We start from the raw sequence: 26588 nt of genomic DNA on the forward strand, positions 1-26588 counted from the left end.
TAGACTATTATAAGATCTTGGGATAAGGATCGGATCCATTCTTGAATACAGCTGTAGGCTTTATTTATCCTTGTTTATTTGTCATTTTCGGTGTTATTTTGGTGTTTATTTTGCTATTTATTTTGGTTTTTTGTGTACCAGAAGCATCAACATGGCAGAACGGTATGTTTTGCCTCCTCGTTGGTTAAAATGTCCTCGTAGAAGTGATCTAATTGCAGGTAAACTTGATTCATCTAATTTTTTAAATATTTACTCATTCTCGAGCGTGGTTAAAGCATAGAACCTTTTCCATTCGCAACATCATTGTATTTCGATTGCCATTTAGCATAACTCCATCTTTGTTTTAATTCTTTAGATAAATTTGTTGCGATTAAAACTCCATTAGATGATAATTATAAAGATTTGATGAACCCTGGCCAGTTTTGGACACCAGAAATGGCATTACGGAGCTTTAAAACTGACAATGTATGTTGATGACAAGTGACAATGTTTTTTCGTTTTTAGAAAGGATTTTTTTATGGATTTGCTATATTTAATCCTTTCTTTTAGGTTAATATTGGTCTATGGATTGATTTAACCAATACATCTCGTTTTTATAATAAAGAGATTATAGAGAAAAAGGACGTTAAATATGTTAAAATTCAATGTAGAGGGTAAGTTGACCTGTTCAATTGTAAAATGTTAAATCTAATATATATTTTTCATGCTTTGTATATAGGCACGGTGAATGTCCATCTCCTGAACAGACCAGAACATTTGTTAATATATGTAGTAATTTTTTCTCAAGCCAACCAATGAAAAAGATTCTTGTTCACTGTACTCATGGGTTCAATAGGACTGGTTTTCTTGTTTGTGCATATTTAGTGGAAAGACAAGATTGGTCCATCGAAGCTAGTGTCAATGAATTTTCAAAGTGTCGTAAACCCGGAATCTATAAAGGAGACTATTTAAAAGAACTTTTTGACAAATATGGTGATGTTGAAGATACCCCTGATCCTCCTCAACTTCCTAGTTGGTGTTATGACGAAGAAGACGCTGATGATGATGTAGTCAACAATGGTAATACTGGGTCAAGTAGTGGATCTAGTAGACGTGATTCAATTAAATCTAATGCAACTTTCATGGAGGGTATTAGTGGTGTTTCTCCCGCTGATCCAAAGATATGGCATGAGATCCAAAGAAAATGTAAAGATATGTGTGAATGGCATGGTTCAAATTTCCCTGGTAGCCAGCCAGTCTCATTAGATTTCAAAAATATCCATTTACTTAAACAAAAAAATTATTTAGTCAGTTGGAAAGCTGATGGAACCCGCTATATGATGTTAATAGATGGTGAAGATAGAATATATTTCATCGATAGAGATAATGCTGTTTTTCAAGCCAGAGGGATCCGTTTTCCTAAACGTAAAGATCTTAACGGTCATCTTTCCAATACTCTATTAGATGGTGAAATGATTATTGATGAACATCAAGGTCAGAAAACTCCTAGATACCTAATTTATGATATTATTAGATTTGAAAATCAAGAAGTTGGTAAAATGAAATTTGACGTTCGCCTTGTTTGCATTAAACGAGAAATTATAAACCCACGAGAAGAAGCCAAGCGTGCTGGAATTATTGATAGAGCTAGAGAACCTTTTGGTATACGTCAAAAGGAGTTCTGGCCAATCCACTCTACCAAAGCACTTTTTGGAGCCTCATTTACTCAACAACTTTCTCATGAAATAGACGGTTTAATATTCCAACCTCTCGAAGATCCGTATAGAGCTGGCCAATGTCCAGAAAGTTTAAAATGGAAACCAGAGACTCATAATTCTATCGACTTCAAAGCACAGATCTATACTGTCACAAAAGTTGCTCAATTGACAGAAAAGTATTTAAATCTCTATGTTGGTAGATGTACTGAGCCATTTAGTCAAATGAAATATTCAAAAGAATTTAAAGATTTAAATGGTAAAATTATCGAATGTACATGGGATTATGATAAAAAAACTTGGAAATTTATGCGCGTGAGAACAGATAAATCTTTTCCTAACTCTCTGGATACCGCTAATGCAGTTATGGAGACAATACTTAGACCAATATCAAAAGATGCTTTATTGAATTTCATTGAAACTATTCCACATCATCAAAAATCTACTCAAAAGCGTCCCTATCCATCTAATGATCGCAATTTAATGCCACCTCCACCCTCTTCAGACGTTGATCGGGAACATAAAAAAAGAAGAGTTTCATAAGTTCTGAATTATATTCTGTTTCCCTATCCTTTCTTTCATTTCACTCCTCCAGCCATGTACCTTTTAAACCTCGTTCTTTCTTTCAGCTATCTTCCCAACAAAACGATCCATCGTTAATTTATCAACCACCAAAACCACAAAAGATAATAAATCTCTTTTTCAAAAAAATACGTATTTATTGTTTTTCGCCGCAATTTATCTATCAATAAAAAATCCAATTTAAATTAACTAAATGCCCAGAAATGAAGGAAAGAAGATGTCAGAAGACGTCTTCCTTTATTTTGTCTTTTTTGTTGATGTTGTTTTTGCCAATGATTTTCCTCTTTGCGATACCATGTAAAAGTAAAGTTTAGGGAAAACTGAAAACAAAAAATGAGTTGATTAGTTGACATTTTCAATAAAATGAAGGACAGATTAAAAATTGAATGAAAAATTCAACTTACATGGTATGTAAGAAGCCATGAAGGCCATAACTGCATAATCAGTGTAGAATGATATGTTCAATGGATTTGGTAATTTGAAAAAAAGTAACTCTCGTTGCTTAATGGGGCCTAAAGCGGCATACATCAGCAATAGTTCACCTGAAACACCAGCAGGATAAAGTACAAGGAAAAACGAGTATCGACACCAAGTCAAGATGTATGGGACAAGGTTAATAATGTTGAGTGCATAGTATAAATAACGGGTTGTCTCTGCAAGACCCCAAGCTCCAAGTATGAGCAACAACCCAACACTAGAGCGAGTTTCAGGGACTGGTTCGAGAATGGCCCAACAGACGACTATTCTTGAAATAATTTGAAGAAAAGTTAGAAAAGGTGATGATGGAACCAATTTTATAGCTGCATGCACAACTTCAATCAACTGCAGAGTTTGGAAAAACAACAATGGTAATCGTATGTTTTCATACAATTTCTTATGATTTAAATCACCAGATTTGGCAGCGGTAAACAACCCGTACAGGACCATTCCCCATCTAGATGCCACAAACACGGAAATAGGAAAAAAAGTTACACCAACTATTTTATAAAAAAAGATGAGTTGAATCAAAAAGACTTACCCTGCAAATTGAAATAGGTTATATAAAATTAAGTAAAACTTTGCAATTGGATGATTTCTATTCATTGTTATTGAATTGCACCAGAAACAGAATAATTAAATAAATGATTTTTAGATAAGTAGATTTTTGCACAGCAAAAATGTATATTTATTGAGTAAGACTGAAAAATCAAGAATTACTGGTTAAATAGCCAGCATAACGTCAGGTAACAAGAAACCAAAAATTCTTATGCGCAAGTCAAAGCTGTATTGGCGAGATTTTCAAACTTGATTAATATCTTGTCAAACAGAAAGGTTGACAATTAAGCATTCACTAGTACAGTAGTCATTAGACTTAAGTTAACAAAAGCCGATATTTTTTTCATAGTCGCCATCTAACAAGAAATAAAAGTACCTTTAAGATCGAATTTAATTTTGTCCATTTCTCTATTGTCTAGTTTCTCTGAAAACTAATTAGAACCGAGATGGCGACACCTGAAAATTAACTTAACTCTGGCACTATTTTGTTAACTTAAGTCTAATGACTACTGTAGTAGGAAGATTAAGAGTCGAGTTACGGGAAACAAGAAAAGGTAGATGTTCAAGTTTACAAGCATAATCTATACTCAACACTTCTATTCATTGAAAAAACCCTGAACAACCATATTTTCAAAATAATCTCTATCTTGAGTAGTTTTCAATAAAGAAGCGTTCAAAGTTCATTTCCACTTTTATTCCGGATACGTTAGACTGTCAGTAAAGTAAAGCAAATGGATAGGCAATCAGGGACTGTTGTCGATGAAGAGCTAACGCAGTTGAATAATCTTGGAGTCACTTGTAGCACACCAAATAACAGCTGTCATTGCGACGAAATTACCAAATAAGACAGTTTAGTGTTGAGTATTTTCCGACCACAGTCAATGATGTCTGTTTCCATTCAGCCACATATCAAAAATTTCATTAGATATCTCGTCACTTCGTCAACCAATCGATTCGATTTATTGTACTTTTCATTCGCAAAGGCGATCAAGCTTAAATTGTTGGATCGACCAACATTAATTGTCATAAACTTTCTTATCATCAACTCTAGCTTTAACCAATATCAATAGATGGCGCTTGCTGCAACAGATGCAATTGACTCAATTATTGAAACATAAATCTTCATTTGTAAACTGACCAAATTGTCTCATGATAATAAAAACCAAAATAGCACTCAGAAAACCGTAAGACTTTCTCCATCAGCTGGCACATAAATATTTTTCCTAGTAACATACTAATAAACGCTTTATTTCATGGAAACACCAGTGTTAAGCAAATACTAAAGTTAGATGTTAGTAATTAAATTCATTGATACTTATTGGAAATAAAATTTCAGAGCACAATTTTAGTCAATCAGGTTCATTAAAAATTGACAGTAAACGTCTGTACATAGTCCAGGTACTTCAAATAGCTGAATACAGTTTTAAGATTGTAGCTGTCAAAACGGCTCGTCTTTATAAATTGAAAGAATCTAAATGTCCACTCAAAAGGCTGAAATGACGCTAAACATCAGTGTGTTATCAGGATATTGGTTAACGTAAAATCCAGACAAATGGCTTCTAATTACTTCTGCTCTGCCCTGTAAATGTGAATGAAAATGAGCTTAAAGTTTGGACGCAATAATTCAAGGTTTCCATTGAAAAGAGCTTTTGATTTTGCAGTTAATAACTCTTGAGTCAACATGCAAGACATTGTTACCTGGAAAAGAAAAGCTGTCATGGAATAGAAATGTTGAAAATGTTCATTTTCCCCTGTAACTGAGGAAGTGAAGGAGAAAAAAAGTGAATATTTGTTTGGTATTAAGTAGCAACGAGCTCAAGAAAAAGATGTTGATTTGACAAGGTTTCGAGTTGAAATTGTCATGAAGGAAATTGAAAAGAAGGTTGAAAGTTGAAAGCAAGAGTAAAAAATAAGCATTATAACATTTAGTGACAAGCAAATAGAGTCGAGATTGTCAAGAGTAAAATGTTGTCTCAATTAAAATGATACAGTTGTAAAGTCAACCAGCATGAAGTGGTCATCAAAGGAACTGCAATCTTACTTCATACAATACAGATGACCAATAAGTTGAGGTGAAATAGGAAATGAAAGGAAGAGCGAAAAAAGAGAGAAAAAGATTGGCGATTAAAAGGAAAAGCAAAAATGAATGAAAATTGTTCAAAGCTTGATGAAGAAAAGTAAAGTTAAACTTGATCATCTTAAGATGTTGACGATGATAAGTTTACAAGGGAAGTTGTTGACTGACTGAAGATGACATTGGACAAGTTTATCCGTTTGGAATCAATGACTTTAATAGTGAATCTTGATAAGTCCATTGAAAACAGAAGAAGAAGAAGCAAAGATTTTTTCTTCTTCCAAATTCTTTTCATCTTGTTTTTCATCCAGACTTTCTCTTCTCTTGATCATCAAAAATCATTGCCAGTTAATCGCCTCAACTTGGCTGGTTAATGTTGCTCATGATGATAATCATCAAGTAATGAGGTTCACCTAATAATCGGACAAATATTGATGAAGAGCCAATCAATTTGGAAAAGGGAAAAAGGTCTTTCAACAATTATAAAACAAAATTGACATTTCGCATCATTGAACACCTTTTATAACATGATAATGTTGCTCTTTCATGATCATTCCAATCACAATGTTTCAAACCTTTTCTTATTGCCACTCCAATAGACTTTAACTATTTTCAGTTTTTGCCTCTTTTCCCCATCATCTTCCTATTCTGACCATTATTATTCTCAATCTTTCCAACTATTATCCAAGTTCATCTTCATCGATCCCATTGTCCTGTTTACCATTGATTATATTGCAAAATTTCAATCGATTAAAATGTTTCTTTTCTTTCTCTCTCTTCCAACATTCACTTTCACCTATCATCATTACAATATATTTATATCATTATCATGTATGAATAGTGAAATGATGAAAACAAATTGTTATTTCTTTCAATTGATTTCCAAGTCTTTCCCTTTAAGTGGTTCAACAATATTCACCGAAAGTTTACTTTTCAGTTAATTGATTAAGCTTCCATTGTTTAAGTTGCTCCAATCAATAAAATCGATCAATTTTGTGCTTTTTTGTCTTCCATTGTTTCAATAACTTTTAATGGAAAAACATTTTTTCAATAAACATTAAACTTCAATAAATCTTTACTTGAGATTTGGATAATTAACTCGCGTAAAAATAGTCGACTGATTTTCAAGTTTTCACTCAAAATCAAGTCGAGTGAATGATAAGTTCAAGTAAATCTAAAACTCTTTCTCTCAGAATCGCTGAAATAGTTGTCCATTTACATGATTTTCAAGCAAATAATAAGAATCAAGTTTCTCTTAAGCGACATCAGTGATGAGAGATATTGAAATAAGACCAAAATATCGATATTTTTTATCCAAAATTAAAATTTGCGAGTTAATATCGTCCTTCTCTGAGTGAAATCTTTGGTTTGAAAAATTATGTATTCTGTGTTTCCAACAAAACTCTTTCACTCGATCCAAATTGATTAATATTTGACTTTTCTTTGAGCATTGACAATTCAAAATGACCGAATTGAAGGGAAACGATAATATTGCTCACAATTTGTTTCGAGTCCACCTGTAAATGAAAAGTTATTCATTAGTTGTGATCTTTTATTGAGTAAAAAATAGAGTTTTCAAAATGACGGCAACACTATGGAATCAGTGATAATGATGAGGATGAAGCTAATGGAAAGTGAAGGGCAAATATCATGAGCTTTTTCGCTTGTCATCAACATCATTATCAACCCAGAGTAAGAATCGAGAAATTTTCGTTTTCTTGGATTAACTGGTCAAATGCTGTTTGATAATAATAGTAATAATGCGAGAGGAAAGTATAAGTTAATCTGGTTATTTGAGTTAATCCAAAGCCAAATGTTGATAAAGTTGCATTTTCAATTGATAAGGTTCATTTAATGATTAACTTAACCATCAAGAAAAGTATTAGTTTAACCAATTGGCTTACTTTTCTGGTTCACTATTTATTATTAGTATTGCCTTTCGTTTCAACCTTTTGTATCAGCTTTGGTTAATCAATTGAAAAGTGAATTCCCTTTTGGATGAAACAAGAAATGAAATGTTATTGTATCAATCAATTGGCTTATAGATGAAGCCAAAAGGCTAAAAAGTTTACACGATAAGTTAGACCACAACAAACCTTAGTTTCACTTGGACTTGTTAGCAACATTTGATAATCTTGAACATAAAGATACAAAATAATATTCTAGTTTCTAGAATGTAAATTGTCCAGTTTTTACTCTGAATGATTAGAGTTCTAAATGTTTGATTAGGATTTTTAGTTCGCCAATGTTGTCAACTGATCTGTTGATCTCTACGACTAGAACGGTGGAAAAGTCTTTCAGTATTAAACTTTATTACAGGTTGTACTTTTATCTTGTAACAACCTAATGGTGTAATAAGGATAAATAACTCATGAGGTACAAAATAATGATTCAAGGTAAATTAACTTTGGTAACAAAATAAGTTGAACATGAAACATTTTTGCCTGAGAAAAGGTGAGATTATTGTTAGAGTGTGAGAAGAGGAAAAAAAGTTAATAAATGAGTGGTGGATTGAGAGGTGAACCAGTTAAATCCCAGATGAAAATTGATCAGATTTATTATTTATATTGTACAACAATTTGCGCCTTTTGCCTTTAAGCAATGAGAGAGTGAAAATAAGTCACTTGAAAGGTCAAAAGTATCTTGAAATCAACCATTAGACCTTTGATGCTAAATTTGTTGCAAGTCTTATTGCAAATCTAATTGTAATCGAAAGTACGATCCAACGAAAAGTTTGTTACAAGTTTTTAGAGACATTGACTTGCATCAAGCAATTTCGATCAAGGTAAAGATGTCAATTGTCCATTTAGCTTTATATTACAGTAATATTTTACAGCAACTTTGACGACTCACCTTTCAATCAAATGCATTCCAAACCCCTAACTTTTTGATGAATAAACTTTCCAACATGATTTAATGAATAATCAACTGTCATCATCTTTCGATATTCTGTGCCAAAGTAAATCAATGAAACACAGTTGAGTAAAGTATGTTCTTATGAGGTTCTAATAAGGCTTTTTTCATGATATAATCACCATTTGCTGTGGTGAGCGGAGAGTGCTTATGAGACTCACAACTGAGGCTTAGCCAGAGCTTGTTAAAGGCTTCCCAGGTCATGACAAACATTGACACGGTCTACTGTTGTGAGTTTAAAATGGTGAAGTCAATAACAACAAATATTAACTTTTAGTTCTTAGTTGCTGCCTTTACGACTTTTAATTTTATAATCATGTGTCATTACATTTAATAATGTTGAAGAGGCGTCCAAGCTCTAATTATGTCCACACTTAGCACAATTAAGAGCCATTCTTTAACCAACAATCAATTCTGAACCATAAGTTTCGCATTTGATCGAAGCAGAAAAGTTTTTTTTACACAAAGATTGCAGTTTAGTGAATACAACAATTTAGAAGGGTTATATTCACAAGCAACGTCCCGATTTTTCAGTGGCCAATCCATTAACTGCACAATATGTGGTTTTCACATGAGAATGAGGTGTTACACCAGTGATGCGACAGGCCAAAAGAGACAATATGAGTAAAATTGTACAGAATTTTTTGCACATTTTCCACAATAATGTTGATATAAAACTTTAAATACTGTTAAGAGCACTGAATTGTTGCTTTTTCAGATGATTTTGTTCCACTATCCTAATGCATTGCAACAATAAAGTGAATGCTTTTGTTTAAGCTCGTTTCAAAATGGAAACGGAAACATCACAAACACTTTTCAGCAACCCTTGATCTTTAATCAACAGCTTTTCCAGCAAGATGAAATGAATAATGCAATTCATCTGTATGCATTTCGTACCAGCTGAACCAATTCAACCCAGTCAAGTTTTCCTAAAACTTTCAATTTTCTAAAATCACTTAAAACCTTTCTCTACTACATAAATATGTTTATTTATTAATAAATAAACTTGCATTCCAAAGCCACAAGAATCAATAAAATTAACCAAAATTAAGCATTCATTAACAGTCATTACCTAGCCATACTGAATGAGTCTTTATTGACAAGTCGAACATTGACAGAAAATCTTGTGATCAGAATATTCATTCAACATGCAAGATGAGAAATCAATCACTCAACTCATCATATTCACAAGTAATTCATCTTATTTCTCAACCAAACATTTTCATCCGAAAAGTTTCCAACAACAGTTGAGATTAAAGTTGATCAATAACAATAACATTTATGTGTTTACCTTTTAATGAATCTCATCACGAATTATGCAAAACTCTAGATGAAATAGTTTGAATAGCATGTATCAATTTGCAAATGCAATAACATGTACAAGAGGAAAAGTAACTGAAAGAAGGAAAAGAAAAATTGAAAACAAATGATTCGAAACTTTTCATGTATTATTGCCTTTTTGACAGCAACATTTGATCGGCAAGAAAACAATTTGAAACAAATGCAAATTCAAATTTAATGATAAAATGTAACCAATACAATCGACTATAAAAGCAATTATTGGTTATTTAGAGTGAACAAAAATGGAATGTTCAATGTCGTCAAAAGTCAATGTTCATTTCAATTTCCATTCAAAGTTACGATTATTGCAAATTATTTTGCACTTTTTTGCTCAACAAACGTGAATATAAAGAGAAAGCAAAATCTGTGAAAAGATGAAAACGTCTTTCACTTGTACCTGTCACAAGAAACACAGCTTTGTTCATGATAAAAATGAAAAACTTTTTGCCTTTCATTTTCTTCCTTTTCCTCCTCTTCTTGTTTTTACCTCCTCATCAATATCGATTGTTTACATGAGAAACAATTTATCATGTTTTTTCCCTCTCTCCCTCTTCTTTCAGTGTATAACCTGATTTGGGTTGGCTTTCTGGATAATAATGTAATATTATTTTTAGGTGAAAGGTGGGTTAATATTAATGTTGACAGAAAAGGTTTTTTTTCTGCAAGATTGTGGTTCCTTGCTTGGCCAGATGAACACTTTTTTCTTTCTTTACTCTTTTCTTAATCATCAACATTACCGTCATCATCATGATCATCAATGCAATAGACGAGAGAGAAAAAATTAAATCACAAGAAAAAAATGTTTCTTAAACTTTGCAAACTGGCATTAACATCAGTCTCCAACTGTGCTCAACCAAACAACATGAACTTGTATTTAATAAAGTTGCGAATTCGCTTCATCTATTATCATTTTGATGCTTTCATTATAATTACATTTTCCTATCAAAACAACAGCGATTGGCATTATATTTCATCTTCATCAGGGAATCGCCAACTCAATGTCCAATTTTTTCTCTCAATATTTGCAAGTTCAGTCTTGAGCGGCTTTCACTTTCTGAAAACGCTTCCAATAATTATTTTGATGAGCATTTAGAGTTTGTTTTTTTCATAAACTTTGCGCCAGATCAACCATACAGAATAGGTGCTACTGATAAAAGGTAAAGACATATGTGTTGGAACATAAGTTGCAGTTGTTTAAACACATGAGTGCTCATGGAAAATGGTTGAAAAAGAGAAAAGAAAAATTGGTAAAGATTTTTTGTGTTTATTGCTTAACTGATCGTTTACTGATTCACATCTAGACACAATTGATGAGTATAAAGTAGAAGAGAGGAGAAAAAGTTTTCCAAAATGTTGATAGCTGTAAAGAATAAGACTGTTGTTTCAAGCTAAAGTTATCAATATTATTCAGTCACCAAGTATATTTGAACATTTTAAATGCTGGTAATGATTTTCAACGTAAAGTGAGAAGTAAAGATAAAGCAAAACAGGGAATGAGAATGGAAGGGAAGAAGAAGGAGAAAAATAAAGAAATAGATTGAGAAATTGAGAGGATAAAGAAAAGGTAAAAACAGTAGTCGATGGAAAAGGACATTTCGAGGGAAACGAAGATATGCTCCATTGGATAACATTTTTTACTCTTCTTCATCTTCATCTTTATCTTTTTCTACTCTTTTTCTCATCATCGTTTTCCTGAGCTTTCCATGTTTTCTCAATTCTTTTCATATCATTCAAGCTTCGGTGACTTAAATTTTTCTCATCATCATCATCATCATTTCTCTCTCAATCTTGGTACATTTGTGAAAGGATAGGAAAAAGAAAAAGTAACTTGAAATTCATTTCTTTTTTTTCACTATCATGTTCTTTTCCTTTCTGTAAAATAACCTATACTTTGTGTCTCTTCATGAACGTTTCAGAACTGTACACAACTTTGTTCTTCATCGCAAGTAAACTTGATGATGAAGAGTGGGAATACAAGAGAAAATTTAAAGCTATGATTATGCTGTTTAACATGGCCTTAACATGAAATTTATCGAAGAAAATGTATCTTCTTTTATCTCAACAAACGCATTTCTACTTTTTCCCCATCATTTTTGTCAACATTATTCAAGTTCATTTTTTGTTTACTCTTGTTTTCACCTTAAGAGTTTCAACTCTTTTTCCAACTCTTTTAATGTTCCAGTCTTAAATTTTGACATTGCATTGTTTTTTCGTCCTACTTGATACACTTCATGTTGATTTTTGATAAACATGTAACTGATAACTGGAAACTTGAAATGAAGCAACTGTAAACATGAAGTGTGACATGATATATTGAACTGTAAGGAATGAGAACAAATTTTTAAATTTTTCTATTCTCAAGTCAACTGTTTTCCATTTTTTTGCCCTCTCCTGGTTGTAAACTTTAAATGACAAGTTTACAAAAAAAAGTATTATAAACGAAACCTTTGATCAAATCAATTGAACCAGTTGATGTAAAGAGACAAACCAATTGTGTTATTTGCTCTCATTTCAAAAGGAATTATTTTCTGATCAATTTTTCGTGAAAAATTGTCGAGAATTGAATAAAGGGTATTTTCATCTTAAGAGTATAGTCTGATCCAACAAAATCTACTTATTACCTGTTTAGTTGACTGATGAGTGAGCTTTCTTGAAACATGCAAACAAAGATTTCCGTATGATAGATTTGACTATCAACCAAGTCACTTTTCACAACCTAAAGGTCGACCTTCTCTGCATCACCTTCAATAGCCTGATGGGGTAGTCCTTCGTGGAGTGTGTTTCACTTGTTCAACTGAGAAGCTTGTAGTCTTCAAGCCCAAGAAGGTTCCATTTGTCAACCTAAGAGAGTCTAACAGTCTGCATCACGTTGTACAGCTCATCAAGCATCAATACGCTTTGTCACATGTAATGATTTTGTCAAGATTAAGAGTCCAACAAATACAGTCAAATTCAAAAGTTTAAAGCCAACGATTTGTGCAAAATCAAATCAAATTTAGGTACACTTTTAGGTTACCAATACTAGTCTTTTTTTTAGTATAATATTTTCACAGGTATTGTCTACTGATAAAACAAAAAATTTCACCTAAATTTATTTCAGTAAATCAGTGAGTGATTAATTAATTAGACGCTGTTAATTTTACATGGCATCTTTTTTGTCAAAAGTTTAAAGCATTTCATGAAAAATAGCGACAGCGTTCGAATTTTTTCTTCTAATTTTGCTATTCAATTAACCATCTTGAGAAACAATTTTGTACCTGAAATTAACGAAAAATTTCGATAATTAACCAAGTTATTAATTTTCTCTTTTAACATTGGTTTCTATGGCGATGAATTGAATTGGAGTAATTAATCACGCCCCGATGGGTCAGAATTTTTGAAAATGGTATCACAAGAAAATACCAACCATTCTGAATAATTTCTGAGAAATTTCGATGTCCTTAGGTCAATTGTTCTCCGCGAAGTCATGTTTTAATGTTTTATGCTAATTTTTTCCATTGAGTTCAATGGGAAAATTCGAACGAAACAAGATAATGTGAATTTTGTCGAGAACGATTGACCTAAGGACATCATAATTTCTCAGAAATTATTCAGTATGCTTTTGTTTTTTTGTGAAATTATTTATAAAAATTTTGACCTATCGGGTCGTGATTAATTACTCTTATTAAATTTATCGCCATAGAAACCAATGTTGAACGAGAAAGTTCATAACTTGGTTCATGATCGATTTTTTCGGTTGATTTTTTGCACGAAGGCTGCTCTTAAATTGTTCAATTGAATAGCAAAATTAGAAGAAAAAATTCGAACGCTGTCGCTATTTTTCATGAAATGCTTTAAACTTTTGACAAAAAAGATGCCATGTAAAATTAACAGCGTCTAATTAATTAATCACTCACTGATTTACTGAAATAAATTTAGGTGAAATTTTTTGTTTTATCAGTAGACAATACCTGTGAAAATATTATACTAAAAAAAGACTAGTATTGGTAACCTAAAAGTGTACCTAAATTTGATTTGATTTTGCACAAATCGTTGGCTTTAAACTTTTGAATATGACTGTATGTCTCATTAAATCATTCCTTGTTTTTTTTCTCTTCGTTTGAGGGAAAAAAAGAAAGGAAAGAAAGAAGACTCTTTTCACCTTCATTTGGTAGACGTTTTGTTCATCCTACAGTGTCAATCCATTGTTCCCATTGATTCACTGATTTCATTAATTACTTTTACTTTGAATCGAAAAATTGTTCCTCTATGCTAATTAATGTATAAATTTGTCGCCTAAGCAAAAAGATGGTGGAGCAAACAATTGATTGAATGTTTTTAATCAAGTGTACAAAGTTATAATGATGTAATGAATAGTCAAGAATCAACTCTTGAATTCAACAAATCTAGCAACACATCTTCCGGTAATAGTTTTTTTCCCTTGAATTTTGCTCTTTTTTGCCACTGAAACTGATAAGTTTATTCAACATGAGAAGCAACAGAAAAAAAAGCATTAACAATCTAGCACCAAATGGCGACAAGAACAAGCATCATCATCATCATAATCTAAAGAACAGAATTGTTTGGTGAACAGGAAAAACAGTTCACTCAGCTTATCAATCAAGACAATGTCATGAATTTAAAAATATGCGAAAATTTTGCTTTTCATGAGCAAACAGAAAACGACTAAAGTTTCAATTTTGCCAGCATTTTCATGAAAAGATAAAATTGTCGAAACAATTGAGGCAAGTTTTAATCAATACAAATGAAGAGCAAAAGTTTCATTGATAAAATCACATCAGAATTTGGTTGAAGAGGAAAGACAAAGTGGCAAAGAGTAAACTAAAAGATAAACTGGTTTCCATACCATGAGATGATAATTATTGTAATAAATAAAATGAAGAAGAAGAAGAAAAAAATGAAGAAAAATGTTAAAAATAATCAGATAATGAGACAAATTCGAGTCCAATGACAGTTTTCCCAATGTTAAACCAGTTACCATCAAGTCTATGACCTGTTTCACAAGGGATAGAAAGATGTCCCTAGAAGAGATAAACTGGTCAAGCATCTTCAACGTCACCCAAATGGCGAAATGATAAATTTTAATCAAAATTTATTTGATTCACTTTTCCGGTTTCATTTGATCTCATCATCATCATCATCATCATTAAACCGATCAGAATAATCTTGTGCACTTTTACAAACTATGAAAAGGTCAAAAGTGTTTTTTAAAACAATGTTAACAATCATTTCATTGTTTCGACTGTAAATATTTGATCGAACCCAAAATCCATGAAAAGAAAAGTTTTCATTTCACTTTATTGACCGCTATCATTATTAGTATCAAAAGACTGTTATTGAATCTCTTTTGCTCTTCTTGCCTCACAAATTGACCATTTCAGTGTTGCTCTGGTTTTTCATTAGTATCATTATTGTTTTAAAGTGAACTTTAAAAGATTATTAAAGTTAACAAAAAAAGCAAAGTACAAGGCAAGGAACCATTACAAGAGGAAAAAGAAGAGCCGAAAATGTCTTCACAAAAAGATGTGCCTCAATGGACTTCAATAAGAATTGATTTGATTGTTGTTCTCTTGTTCATCCTTTTACAAGCCTCACATGGAGCCACTGGATCACTGTTTTTATCTCATCAACTCAACTCATCATTATCTTCATCTTCATTGACAAACTCTTTGCCTTACTCATTGGATCAAAAAGTTGCACCAACTTTACCAAGCAACACTGTTGATGAGACTGAACTAGCAACCGAGGCAACAACATCACCAACATCAACAGAATCATCAACAATAGTAAAAACAAGAACAACTGCAAAATCAGAAGATGATGATGTTGAGTCGTCTTGGGGTAAATATGGTTAGTACTATTGATTTGTTACTTTTCATCTTTTCATCTTTTCTTTGCTTCAATATTTCCTCTTGTTGTACGAAAACTTTGTGATGCCAAAAAGAATAAAAAGAAGGAAAAAAGTCAGAAAAGTTGCAAACGATATAAACATTATCAACATGAACTTTTCTTTTTTCTTTTTCTTCTTTTTCGTTTCCCTTTAAGATGCTAACAGTTATCATTGAGTAAACAAGTTAACCATCATTCTTCATATTTTACTCATTCTTCATCCTTCCTCATCAACTTGAACCGTCTTTGCCGTAAATGCATGTTCAAAGGAAAGACTCACAACTTATCGTTCTATCATCATCTCTTAGACAGTTGTTAGTCTCAACCTTTACCCATCAACTACATGTTTAACCCTTAACCCAACATCTTGCCAGTCTACCTATCAGTCTTGTCTTTTGATGAATAAAAGGCAGCAAAAAACAAAAAGAAAATTTCATCTCAAATTCTCATCATGAACATTATCATTTTCACTCCCTTCATCAGTATCAGTTGACGGGTCACTTGGTTTGCACAAAAAGTGCACACTTAAAAGCTCCACTGACAACTTTAAATTCATTTCCCAACTGGTTACCATCTCTTGCCTTTCCATCAACATTATCATTTCATTGAACTTTTTTTTCTCTCTGTTATCATAAACATTTCATCATCAACCTGAACAAGTTTATCAAGCAACTAGAATCATGGAGTTGAAAACTCAAACCGTTCAACACTAAACAAAACTCTTTCCAATCAATTTTGTTTACCAAATGAAAGGAAACAAGACATTGGCTCATTGTTGGTTGAGGTGGAAAAAGGTTTGAATAATGACAATTTTCATGATGAAAGTGACGAAAGATGAAGTTGAATTGACAACGATGAACAAGTTTCCTCTTGTTTCAATATCGAATATGAAATTTCGGGAGAAAAATTTCTCATGGAATTGAATAGTGAGGGAAAAGAAAAGGTTTCAACTTAAGCTATTAGTTGAACATGTTTGTCACGTTGAACTTTACTCTAGTTTATTGCTTCTTTTCAAGAGTATTTCACGCTCTCTTCCTCATCATTTTCAACATTTTCATCTTAATTCCTTTCTCTCTCTCTCCATCATCTTCAGGGAGACAATTGATCCAGCCAAATAACAACTTGATAGAGGCAATAAAATTAATCTCCAATCATGGTTATGAGTGTGTATTTCAAGTATATTCAATCACAGATAAAGAAACAGTCAAGAAGAAAAAGATTGTCCAAAAAATCAGACAAATGATGTTATCAATACAATCAATTGACTAAAGTTGAAACCTTTTCTTGTCCAAACAATACATTGAATGAAAGTTCATCTCAACTGTTTCATTGCGAGACCAGAAAAAAAAGACAATCATTTTTACTCTACTTTTTTTCAAATCTCAGGTTTGCTCATTTTGTCCATTCAGTCTGTCTTGTTGGTCAGTCAATATGTTAGTTGAGACATCATTAGTACAAAGTTGACCCAAGAAAAGGCAAAAGATGAACGAACAAAGTTATGTGAAAAATATTATTAATGCACAATAATTGTTATTACCATTAAATTGATTGATAATGTTTCAATGATTTGGGCTACTTTCACTTTCTTTACTGTTTAACTGTTGATTGATTGTTAACTGTGGGTCAATAGTGTTTCCGTTGAAAGGACAATGTTCAAATGGCATAATATAATAATTCATCATCAATTGGAATACAATATATTACAATTAACCAACACTTGGTTCAACTCTTTTTTTCCCTTCTTTTTCTTTCTTTTCCCTTCGATTCTCTTCTTGTTTGCCTCTGATTTGCATAGATTGAAACTGTTTCTTGTCTGACAAGAAAATTTCTCTTCGATCAAGTTGACTTCATTTTCTTCATCAAATTTCATGGTGATCTCTTTCTCTCTTCATGAAAAGGAAAAACGATGACATTGTTTCGTTTTCAGTTCTCAGGAAGTTAAACATTTACATTGAAAATTGCAACTTTATTTGTTTCTTTTTATCAATGGTGACATGTAAAGCTAGATAATAAATGACAATCAATTATTTTAATCATTAATTATCCATTGACATTGGTCATTACCTTGGTAATCATTCAATGGTTCTTTAATGATGAAACAGAAAGTATAAAATACTAAAAGTATCACAATGAAACTAATCAAACGCTAACGATAAAGGAGAGCAGATGATTGATTAAAACTCACTTTTTCGTAATTTAATTGCGTTGGTACTTTTGGATGATCGTTTAAAATAAAAATCGAATGGTTATTTTATAAGAGAGTCTATTTTTAAATGCCTTTTAAATGACCTTGAGTTTTAAAAATTTTGAGTTTAAAGCAAATGTTATTTGATGATAGAAGATGTATGTCAGAAATGTCCTACTCAGAATTTTCATTTTACGCCTTCATACGGCATAACTCACGAACGGTTAGTACTATAGACCTCAGACTTGAACTATGAGCTTATGAAAATTAAACAACCATATGTTCCAACGCTTAAGGTTATTCAAGGTCAATTCTGCATTTGACCTCTAATTGACCTCCAACACTGGCGTTGTTGGAGCCACTATTGCTCATTTCATTGCAAATTGATTTAAATTTCGGGTTGGAAATTTTCCAATGTTGGCTATCGACAACCTGATTGAGGTAAATTTAAAGGATTATTGAATGACGGACATCAACTACTAAAGGTACGGTGACTAAAGGTAATTGTCAAATTGGATCAAATCACCGGTTTAGCATATTTTTTCTCTCTGCTTCGGGCATCAGTGAAGCAGCCTCATGAAATCGCCTATTCGCCTCCTCGATTAACGCTCATCAATTCCGAACAGTTGCAAATTGTCAATTTGTTGGTTACCAATATTCAAACTATGGTGACTATGAAAAAAGCGCACTGGCTGTGGGATGGATGGAAAAAAAAGTGCTATCATGTCAATTTTTGATGCGACTGAACGTGATTCAGGCCAAGCTTTTAAACAACAAAACAAACCTGATTCAGAGATGCAGCCTTCAAAAAGTATTGCTACAAAACTGGTGCAAAATCTCAACCTGGTCAAACTTATACATTTCTAGTAACTTTGTCAAAAGTTTATTAAAGGGAGCTGTCATGAAATGGACTGTAAAGAACATTGATGTATTGTATTCTGCGAAACTCATCTCTAGTCAAATTTCCTATTTTCAAGCTTAAGTTTCAAGCGCAGTTTAAGGCTCATATATGTGGTTATGAAGATGAATGAATTCAAAACCCCAAGAATGGCCGAATCACTGGACTTAGTCCAGCCGGGTCAGGTTTTTATAAAAATGAATTATCACTCCGTTAAAATCCGTCTGATGCAAGTTATGTTGAAATTATACTCACTGGTTATGGCCGGAGCCTACTTGAGGTTTCGCACCTAAGGTCACCTCGTTATTTGACCTCTGACTGACATTTGCTGTCAATTTTCTCAATTTTCAAAAATTCGTAGATCATTTCATTTCATTTCATAACTCATGCTGGCCAAAAGATATGAGTGTTATATAATATTTGGTAACGAAGTTACCCCTAATGACCTTGAGCTTGCAAACTCATAGTCTTTTAATCTACTGAATCTTATCGGATCTAAAAATTGTGCACTCAGAGAAAATATCGTGTAAACGTCAGTTAGAGGTCAGATAGCGGAGTACGTGTATTTTGCAAAATTTAAAAATTTGATTATGCAAACAGAAAGCAATTTCAGTGCAAAATTCATACATTATAATTTATTCATTATATCACATTGAAAAATGAGCCAAGTACCACATAAACACAACATTACATTGTACTACTTCTGAGCATCAATCACATCATCATCATCATCATCAATGCGAGAGTTTTGATCAACTTTGCCAACAGTAGATTCAACTTGAAGCTAATTTATTGGCATTGCAATTTCCTTAAATTTTTCAACTGAAAATCAAATTAAGTTTAAACAACTTGATAGTTGAAATGGCTAAAGTGAAACATCAATGCAATAAAAAATGAAAAAATGAAAAAAAGTTGCTCAAAATTGAGGAACAAAAAGACTCGACTTTTAAATGAAGCAAAGACAATGAGAGTGATGAAAATGATGATCAAAGTGCTTTGTTCACTACCATCAACATCATCATTTTGTTCATAAATGTTGGTCCAAAGTTTATCACTGATACAGGAAGTTGAGTTGAGATGAAAAGCAAAAATGTGAAAAAGAACAAAAACTTTTTTTTCTCTTTTCTCTTCAATAAAAATGAAGATTAAACATAAATACAAACACAGACAATTTAACTTTTTCTTGTTACTTTCGTTGTTGTACTTTTTTCCGTTCTCTTTGCTTATCCTCCAAAGGATTGAGTTTCGTTGAGCGTAATATGAGAAACGAGGTAAAAATTTGATTATCAAGCAACATGCAGTTTCATAAGGCAAATCCAGGATGATAATGATGATGAAAAGAAGCAAAAAGAAAGGAATGAAATGATGAAAAAAACTGATCAACACTGTTATTCAAGACACGTTTCCATCTCGAGACATTGAATCGCTTTTTTTCCTTTCCTTTTTTTCCTCATCATCATCTTTACCAATTCATACCATTTTTGGCCTTATTTTTTGCACCATTTATATATTGTTCTCAACATTCAATCCTTTTCTCACTCTTTCGACATTTTTCACTCCCAGTCTATATTTTATTGTTTGCTTTTTTTGCTTGTTATCTTTAGCATTTTACGTACAGTAGAAAAAAATGGTTAAAATGCTGATAAGGAGAAAAGAAAATGAGACAAAAGTTATGAACATTGTTTGGAAGCGATAAAACGAGAAACTTGACTTGAATATTGTTTTTTGTTTGCGGTTCAACTGGACAATTTGAAAATGCTTCATTTGAATAGTATTCAGAAGAGGAAAATGTTTAAATGGATAAAAAATAAAATATGAATCATTTTTTTGCTCTATTATTGCTTTTACCTTTTCAATTCGTTTCATTTTTCACCATCAATCTGAGGTTAATAGTCATGGGTGGTCATGATTCATCATCTTGACAGGGCTATTCTCAATAATGCTTGGTTGGACATTGGATAGCCTTTTGCATTTCATTGCCATGTAATTTGTGGTTTTTCATGTTGCACTTTGAGTCGCTCTTTTCACTGCAAGATTTTTCGCCCTTCAAGTGCATAAAGGGCGCAGTTAGTTCCTAAAAATAATTGATCCAATTATTTTCTAACATTGTTGAAGCACGGAAAAGGAATAATCAAATAGTTTAATTTTTCATCGTTTTTCGTCTTTTTGCAGATTATGGACAGTTGGTTCAAGTGCCATTGAATCATTCGACCGGTAATGGGTCCTTTAGTGAATTTGAATGGCGAGTGCCAGATTTGCTCGACATGATTTCAGAAGAAACCATCTTTGTTCGTTCACCTCCGTTCCACATATCGAAGCCTGGTTATCGAGTACAATTTTTGCTCATATTGAACAATACTTATACCGATGGCAACTCCTACTTGGGCCTATTTTTCCGACTCATGACAAGTGAATATGACACTACTCTGGAATGGCCATATCAGCTACGAACAACATTGACCATGTTTGATTTGAAGAATGTCGAATCTTCATTTAAACATACAATAACTCCCAATGTTGACCCTTGCCGTTTGAGGTCAGTCTTTTTGCGTCCATCTCAACAAGATGATTGGACGCCCATGCCAGATGGCTGTGGTAACCGTCGAGTAGTACCATTGCAAAAGCTATTCACCGAGCCTGACCGCTACATGAGAAACGGAACTCTAGTTGTTCGAGGTTTATTCCAATTGGATGACAAAGGGTCAACCCACAAGGTTGCCTCTATTCACATGAGGTACAACAACTTGGTTACCAAGCACGTCTGGCGTATAAACAATTTTACGACGGCTTTTGAAAAGGCCTTTTCTAACGGGTCAGTGAATGTTCTTCAATCTGAACCCTTTTACACTCACCAAGGTGGTTATCTGGTTAAACTTTTCATGACACTCTTACCAAAGGATCGGGCATTTGCCATTTCATTGGCACTCATGCAAGGAGATTATGACAGGTAAAAGTCGACTTCGTTTACTCAAATCTTTTCACAACTAAAAGTCATGAAAAGTATTACATTAAAACTCAATCTAAATATCTCATGATCGATGACACCAGCAATTGATAATGTTTGTTTCTCTTGTCTAGATATCTTCAATGGCCTTTCCCGTATTCACTGGAAGTCTCGATTGTTGACCATTCTCCTGAATATTGGCGGAAAGATTATACAATACTGTTGAGTCCATCATCAGCTGATTGTACTTCATCACCATTCTTTCAACCCTCAAATTATCTAGACTTTTGTTTCACAACAGTTCAATCATTTCATTTACTCAATTTAACCCATTATCGATTCATTGAGAATGGTTCACTTGATATTCAACTGACAACCAAATTTAATCACTTCTCAGGTCGTAAACAAGCCTCTCTTGGTCTCCATCAAGGTTCACTGGTTTCCGAGTTTACTTGGATGTTACCCAATATAAGGTATAAATTGGGTCGATTTGATTACATGGGACGAACCCTGAAAACCTTTACAAGTCCCGAGTTTTACACCAATGGCCAAGGCTACCTAATGCAAGTCTCTCTTCGGTTAAACTCAACCTCTCCTGGTAAGGGTTACATAGGCCTTGAACTGGCTTTGATTGAAGGGGAATACGATAGTCTGCTTCAGTGGCCCTTCAACCAAACCTTTCAGTTGATGTTGATTAACCAACAGCACGAGTATGCCAATAATGAAGGACTCATAAACTACAACAGAACCGAGATAATCTCTTTTGCTCGTGAAGATGACATGATGGTAACCATTAAACCATCAGAGATTAAATCGCACGAGTGCACTATTGCAAGCTTCGTAAAACCTCTTGAGAGGAATCAGCCGTGTGGTAAAAAGCGACTAATTGACTTCAGTCGAATCAACCGATCAGATGATCCAATCAAGTTTGGCAACATGCTAATCAAGGCTAGAATTTTTCTATAAAATTCCTGTAAAACCATTCAATTTCAATAACTCAAAAGTCAACAAAAAATGTTTCCAGCTCCTAAATTTTTGTACTATTCAATTTGTATTAACAGTTTTGACTTTTTCTGACCATTAATTTATTATTAAAAAATATTGACATTCATGTTGACAGAGAAAAGAAGTTATTTTTGTATTTTCCGAAACAATGAATTTCCATTTAATTGCCAAATTGCTTTACAAAAAGGTCAATGTTTCGAGTTAACAGAAGTAAAAGACAAATATTAACTAAAGCATAAATGACAAGTTTCGGTTAATTTTTGATGTTTACTGTTTGATATTTTTCATTCTTGTGTCATCCATCAGTTAAATTGTATTATGAGAAGTTAATTGTTGTAAATAGTGAAATTAATGTAGTTTGCAATGAATGGAAAACAATGGAAAGGTTAAATAAAGTCTAACTGTTGCTGTCAACTTTGAGGTTACTTGAGCAACCTTAATTAATATTATTGTTGATGGTGAAAGAAAGAACGGAAAAAATGTTGAATTAACTTTTCATTCAACTGTATCAAAAATGATTGGCAGCTTGAAATGTTTTACATACAGTCATAGAAGTTGATTAGACTTGACCTGTGCCAATCATCAATGCACAATGCATCTAACAAAGTTCTAAAAATGCCAATGTGCTAGCGTGCTGAACATAAGAATTTTTCAAGTAAAAATGTGCAAAATCGTCCTTTTCTTATCAAACCAAATAGTTTTAATCATTTTATTTCATCTCTGGTTGAATATTTTTTGGCCAACTCTTTCCAACTGTTCATCATTTTCTTCATTGAGTGTCTTGTGCAGTTAATAAATCATAACTACAAGAAAGATTGCAAAGTAAGAAATAAAAGTGAAACAATCAAAACACCCAAACAAGAGTCAACATTTCTAACCATCATTATTCATCTACAATTGTTGCAATAAATTCATCAGCTAACCAGCCAACAATAGCCATTGTACAGTAAAATGATGAAAAAAAGAAGCAAACAAAAATTTCTACAAAAATGAAGCACGAAATTTTTTCCTTCAACTTTGCAGTTTTTGCCATAAAAGGCAAAAATATCGAGACAAAATTTTCATGTTAAATTGAACAATTGTAGAAATGAAAAGAAAAAAAAGATTAAACTGAACAAAATATCAATAATAAATATTGCATCTTTATGCAAAGCAAGCCAAAGCTGTTTTACAAGTCAACGTTTCCAGAGAGGAAATGATTTGATTGAATCAAACTCAAATTGAAAGTTAATTTCAATGTTTGCTCGATTCACTTTATTGTCAAATTCAACTTTAAATAGGGTTAACCGTTACCTTATCCATCTCTATAAATTCAGCTAATACTCTAAACCAGACAGATAACATCTCATATAAAAGCTTAAGAGGATTTTTTCTTCTCTTCATTTTCTTTCCTTTCCCTGCGTCTCTTTTACCATCGTCTTATCTTCTAATAAGCTGAACAAACGTAATCTCTCGTATGTTAAGGTAAGAAAAGAAATTCAATTGATTTAACCCTATTTCCCTGAAGATGTCTGTGGTCATCAAGTAGCCCTGTCAAACCAGCAAACTTTCATTCTTACTCTTTTCCTTTTCCTTCCCTGTTCCATCTTATTATCTTTTCAAAAAGTAAAGGTAAGACTGATAGAGATGTTTAGTTGGACAGATGAATGAAAACTTTTATTCCAACATGTTCTCATGTCATCAGAAAATCTCAAACTTTTCAATCTCATGATGATGCCAATAATGGAATAAAAATATTTGAATTTGCCAAAAAAGAAAAAATTATTCCATAACAAAAAAAAAGATTTTCAAATTTCATCACAACCTGTCCAAGCTGCTCAACTTTTGCTCATCAAAACTGATTGACCAAAGTTTTAAATTTTCCTTCAACTGTTAATCTGTTGAATTTAAAAATGTAAAAGTCAAAGTTGGAAATTGCCTGAGAAAAAATTGAAAAAACTCGAGTCAAACACTGGGAGTGAATATTATCATTATCAGATATGTGGAAATGGGTTTGACAAAAAAGAGCAACTTTTCTCAATCATAATTCGACTCGATCAAAGATAAATCTTGAATTTTATTGAACACTGTTATACTTTTGTTCACTGGTAAAATTACATGTTACATGAATGCTGCAACAATAATGATAGAGTTAAAACACAAAACTGTAAATTTCATTCCTAAATGACAATGTTGCAAAATCGCAAAACTCATTTTCGATAAAGAAAAACTCGAATCTTGAAAAGAAAAATTTGAAAAATTTGCTTCCAATTGCATGCTAAACCATGTTTGATTCATGCTGCAAATGACCTTTTTTTAGGTTGCAAATAAAGTCAACTAAACAAGTGAAATCGGTAAAGTTACGAGTCAAATTATTGGAATATAAAAAAATGGTAAATTTCCTTTTCTCTGCAACTTTTTGTGTTCCATTGATGTAGAGTCATCAACTTGTTTGGTACAAGTTGGGAGGTAAAAAGGTTTGCTCATGACCGTGCTCATGAACATGGTAAATGTTAACAATAAAAGTGAGAAACAGTGAGATTCCATGATGAGTGAAAGAGTCAACACATTTTTTTCTTCTCTCTCTTTTCTCTGTTCGTCGATGAAACAATATTTGAATGGTAACCAAGTTGTTACTCTTTTCTGTCCACTTCTTTTTGTTCCGTATTCATCATTTTTTCATTCATTGTTCAACACCATGAATGGGTAAAGAACACCTTTTTCGTATCAACATTGACTTTTTCACCTTGAAACAATTTTCTCGCCATTTTCGTCACAAACAAGATTCCAATTCCGAAATGATAAAAGTTGCTTAAAATGCCGATGATTGGCTGTTTGACTTGAGTTTAAGTGTTGACCAATTGGAACAGTGTTTCAGTGTTTACTGTTTTGACACTACTTAACTGCCTAGTGCAACCTCAAAGGGAATGCTCAAAATCGTTGCCATTTCGTGCTTATTTGTTCTCTACCATGCAAACTGTCAGAGTAAATATTCATCATTACCATTATCAGGTAAGACAACAATCAATATTCGTTAGAAGCAAACTGTTCATCAACACTGATTTTTCGCCTTTTAAATTATCTTTTTCCTCCTTATCGACCAACAATTTTTTTTCTCCTTTTAACCCATTATCATAATCATTTTCAATTAGAGGTTGAATAAAATGTTTCAAAAGCATTTTTGTTCAGACGAAAAGGTAATTGCTTTTATAATGATTTCCATTGAAATGAACTCATCAATTATCAGAACAAAATGATCAATCACTTTATTGAAATTTTCATTTTTCACTCTCAATTAGAATTGGAAAAAGAACGAAATTCCTTTTTTCCCTCCCAGTCTTTTAAGCAACATCTTTTATAAAACTAAATTTCGTTGGACTTGAAATTTGAGAGAAAAATATTTCTGTCAAAACAAATAACTTTGTAACGTTAAGTGTGAATATTGGCTTTGACAGAAGTAAAGAATAGACAGAAAATAGTTTTACAAAATAAAGTCCAAGACTGTTGAAGAAAAGTTAAATAAATAAAAAAAAGTGAAGATCAAAGATTCGATAGGAAACTGATATGAGAAAAAGAGTTTGGAAAGAATCAGAATATTGAATGAAAGCATAAACCCAAATGTTCATCAGGGAGTGAAAAATATTGTTATGTAAAGAGGAAAGAAAAGAATCTGAAAATGAAACGAAAACCAAGAAAAGGAATCAAAAAGTTCTTGCTTTCCAAAAGTCAAAAATTGAAATGAAAAAAAGTTAAAAAAATGATTTTCCAGACTTTTAATGGTTGGAAAATATTGGCCGAAATGAAGTGATGAAACAAAAATCAACTTTTAAATTCATTTGTTGGTTGAATTGATTGTCGATAAAAAACAAGTGTTTCATGAGTTGATTGAAAAGTGAATGATGAAGCTGACAAATGTTAAAGAGTAAAGTTGTAGGAGGATGACATGGAGGAGGTGGAATTGGGAATGTGATAATAGAACAAGAATAAAGTGTTGAATTTGTTATACAGTCGAGTGAATTGTTGAAACAGTAAAGAGAAGAGAAAAGTGT

General features: G+C 32.5%; 4 protein-coding genes across 4 annotated transcripts in view; 3 read left to right on the forward strand and 1 right to left on the reverse strand.

Annotated features, from left to right (window-relative positions):
- Nucleotides 1-59: 59 nt before the first annotated feature.
- Nucleotides 60-2470, forward strand: mRNA-cap (RNA guanylyltransferase and 5'-phosphatase mRNA capping enzyme). The gene is made up of 4 exons (XM_015932001.3): nt 60-218; nt 356-465; nt 550-653; nt 719-2470. Exons 1-4 carry the CDS (start codon nt 152-154, stop codon nt 2235-2237), a joined length of 1800 nt encoding a protein of 599 aa, XP_015787487.1. The 5' UTR covers nt 60-151; the 3' UTR covers nt 2238-2470.
- On the reverse strand, nt 2393-3461 carry Hacd1 (3-hydroxyacyl-CoA dehydratase 1). Its single transcript, XM_015932002.3, has 3 exons — nt 3295-3461; nt 2681-3210; nt 2393-2596 (listed from the first exon to the last, which is right to left on the reverse strand). The coding sequence occupies exons 1-3, from the start codon at nt 3357-3359 to the stop codon at nt 2514-2516; spliced, it is 678 nt and encodes a 225-aa protein (XP_015787488.1). The 5' UTR covers nt 3360-3461; the 3' UTR covers nt 2393-2513.
- An 11288-nt stretch (nt 3462-14749) lies between these two features.
- Nucleotides 14750-22666, forward strand: LOC107364661 (uncharacterized). Its single transcript, XM_015932090.3, has 3 exons — nt 14750-15489; nt 20784-21558; nt 21690-22666. Exons 1-3 carry the CDS (start codon nt 15147-15149, stop codon nt 22519-22521), a joined length of 1950 nt encoding a protein of 649 aa, XP_015787576.2. The 5' UTR covers nt 14750-15146; the 3' UTR covers nt 22522-22666.
- Nucleotides 22667-25084: 2418 nt separating this feature from the next.
- The window catches only part of LOC107364638 (cell adhesion molecule Dscam1-like), a 38809-nt gene continuing 37305 nt past the window's right edge, over nt 25085-26588 (forward strand). The window contains exon 1 of the mRNA XM_015932071.3: nt 25085-25551. Coding sequence (XP_015787557.2) covers nt 25467-25551 — 85 coding nt within the window. The 5' untranslated portion in view covers nt 25085-25466. The remainder of the gene's footprint in view (nt 25552-26588) is intronic.

The sequence above is a fragment of the Tetranychus urticae genome, chromosome 1 (assembly GCF_039701765.1).
Source record: "Tetranychus urticae isolate SD_2017Ah chromosome 1, NJAU_TeUrti_SD_1.0, whole genome shotgun sequence".
NCBI classification, from domain to species: Eukaryota; Metazoa; Arthropoda; class Arachnida; order Trombidiformes; family Tetranychidae; genus Tetranychus; species Tetranychus urticae.

What these genes read in the sequence shown, in the direction of transcription:
- mRNA-cap (XM_015932001.3), top strand. Translation starts at nt 152, where the DNA reads ATGGCAGAACGGTATGTTTTGCCTCCTCGTTGGTTAAAATGTCCTCGT. An exon ending in GGAGCTTTAAAACTGACAAT is followed by an intron (nt 466 to 549) that starts GTATGTTGATGA and finishes CCTTTCTTTTAG; the next exon opens with GTTAATATTGGTCTATGGAT. An exon ending in GTTAAAATTCAATGTAGAGG is followed by an intron (nt 654 to 718) that starts GTAAGTTGACCT and finishes CTTTGTATATAG; the next exon opens with GCACGGTGAATGTCCATCTC.
- Hacd1 (XM_015932002.3), bottom strand. Translation starts at nt 3,359, where the DNA reads ATGAATAGAAATCATCCAATTGCAAAGTTTTACTTAATTTTATATAAC. An exon ending in AACCTATTTCAATTTGCAGG is followed by an intron (nt 3,211 to 3,294) that starts GTAAGTCTTTTT and finishes TGTGGCATCTAG; the next exon opens with ATGGGGAATGGTCCTGTACG. An exon ending in CATGGCTTCTTACATACCAT is followed by an intron (nt 2,597 to 2,680) that starts GTAAGTTGAATT and finishes TTTTGTTTTCAG; the next exon opens with TTTTCCCTAAACTTTACTTT.
- LOC107364661 (XM_015932090.3), top strand. Translation starts at nt 15,147, where the DNA reads ATGTCTTCACAAAAAGATGTGCCTCAATGGACTTCAATAAGAATTGAT. An exon ending in GTCGTCTTGGGGTAAATATG is followed by an intron (nt 15,490 to 20,783) that starts GTTAGTACTATT and finishes GTCTTTTTGCAG; the next exon opens with ATTATGGACAGTTGGTTCAA. An exon ending in ATGCAAGGAGATTATGACAG is followed by an intron (nt 21,559 to 21,689) that starts GTAAAAGTCGAC and finishes TCTCTTGTCTAG; the next exon opens with ATATCTTCAATGGCCTTTCC.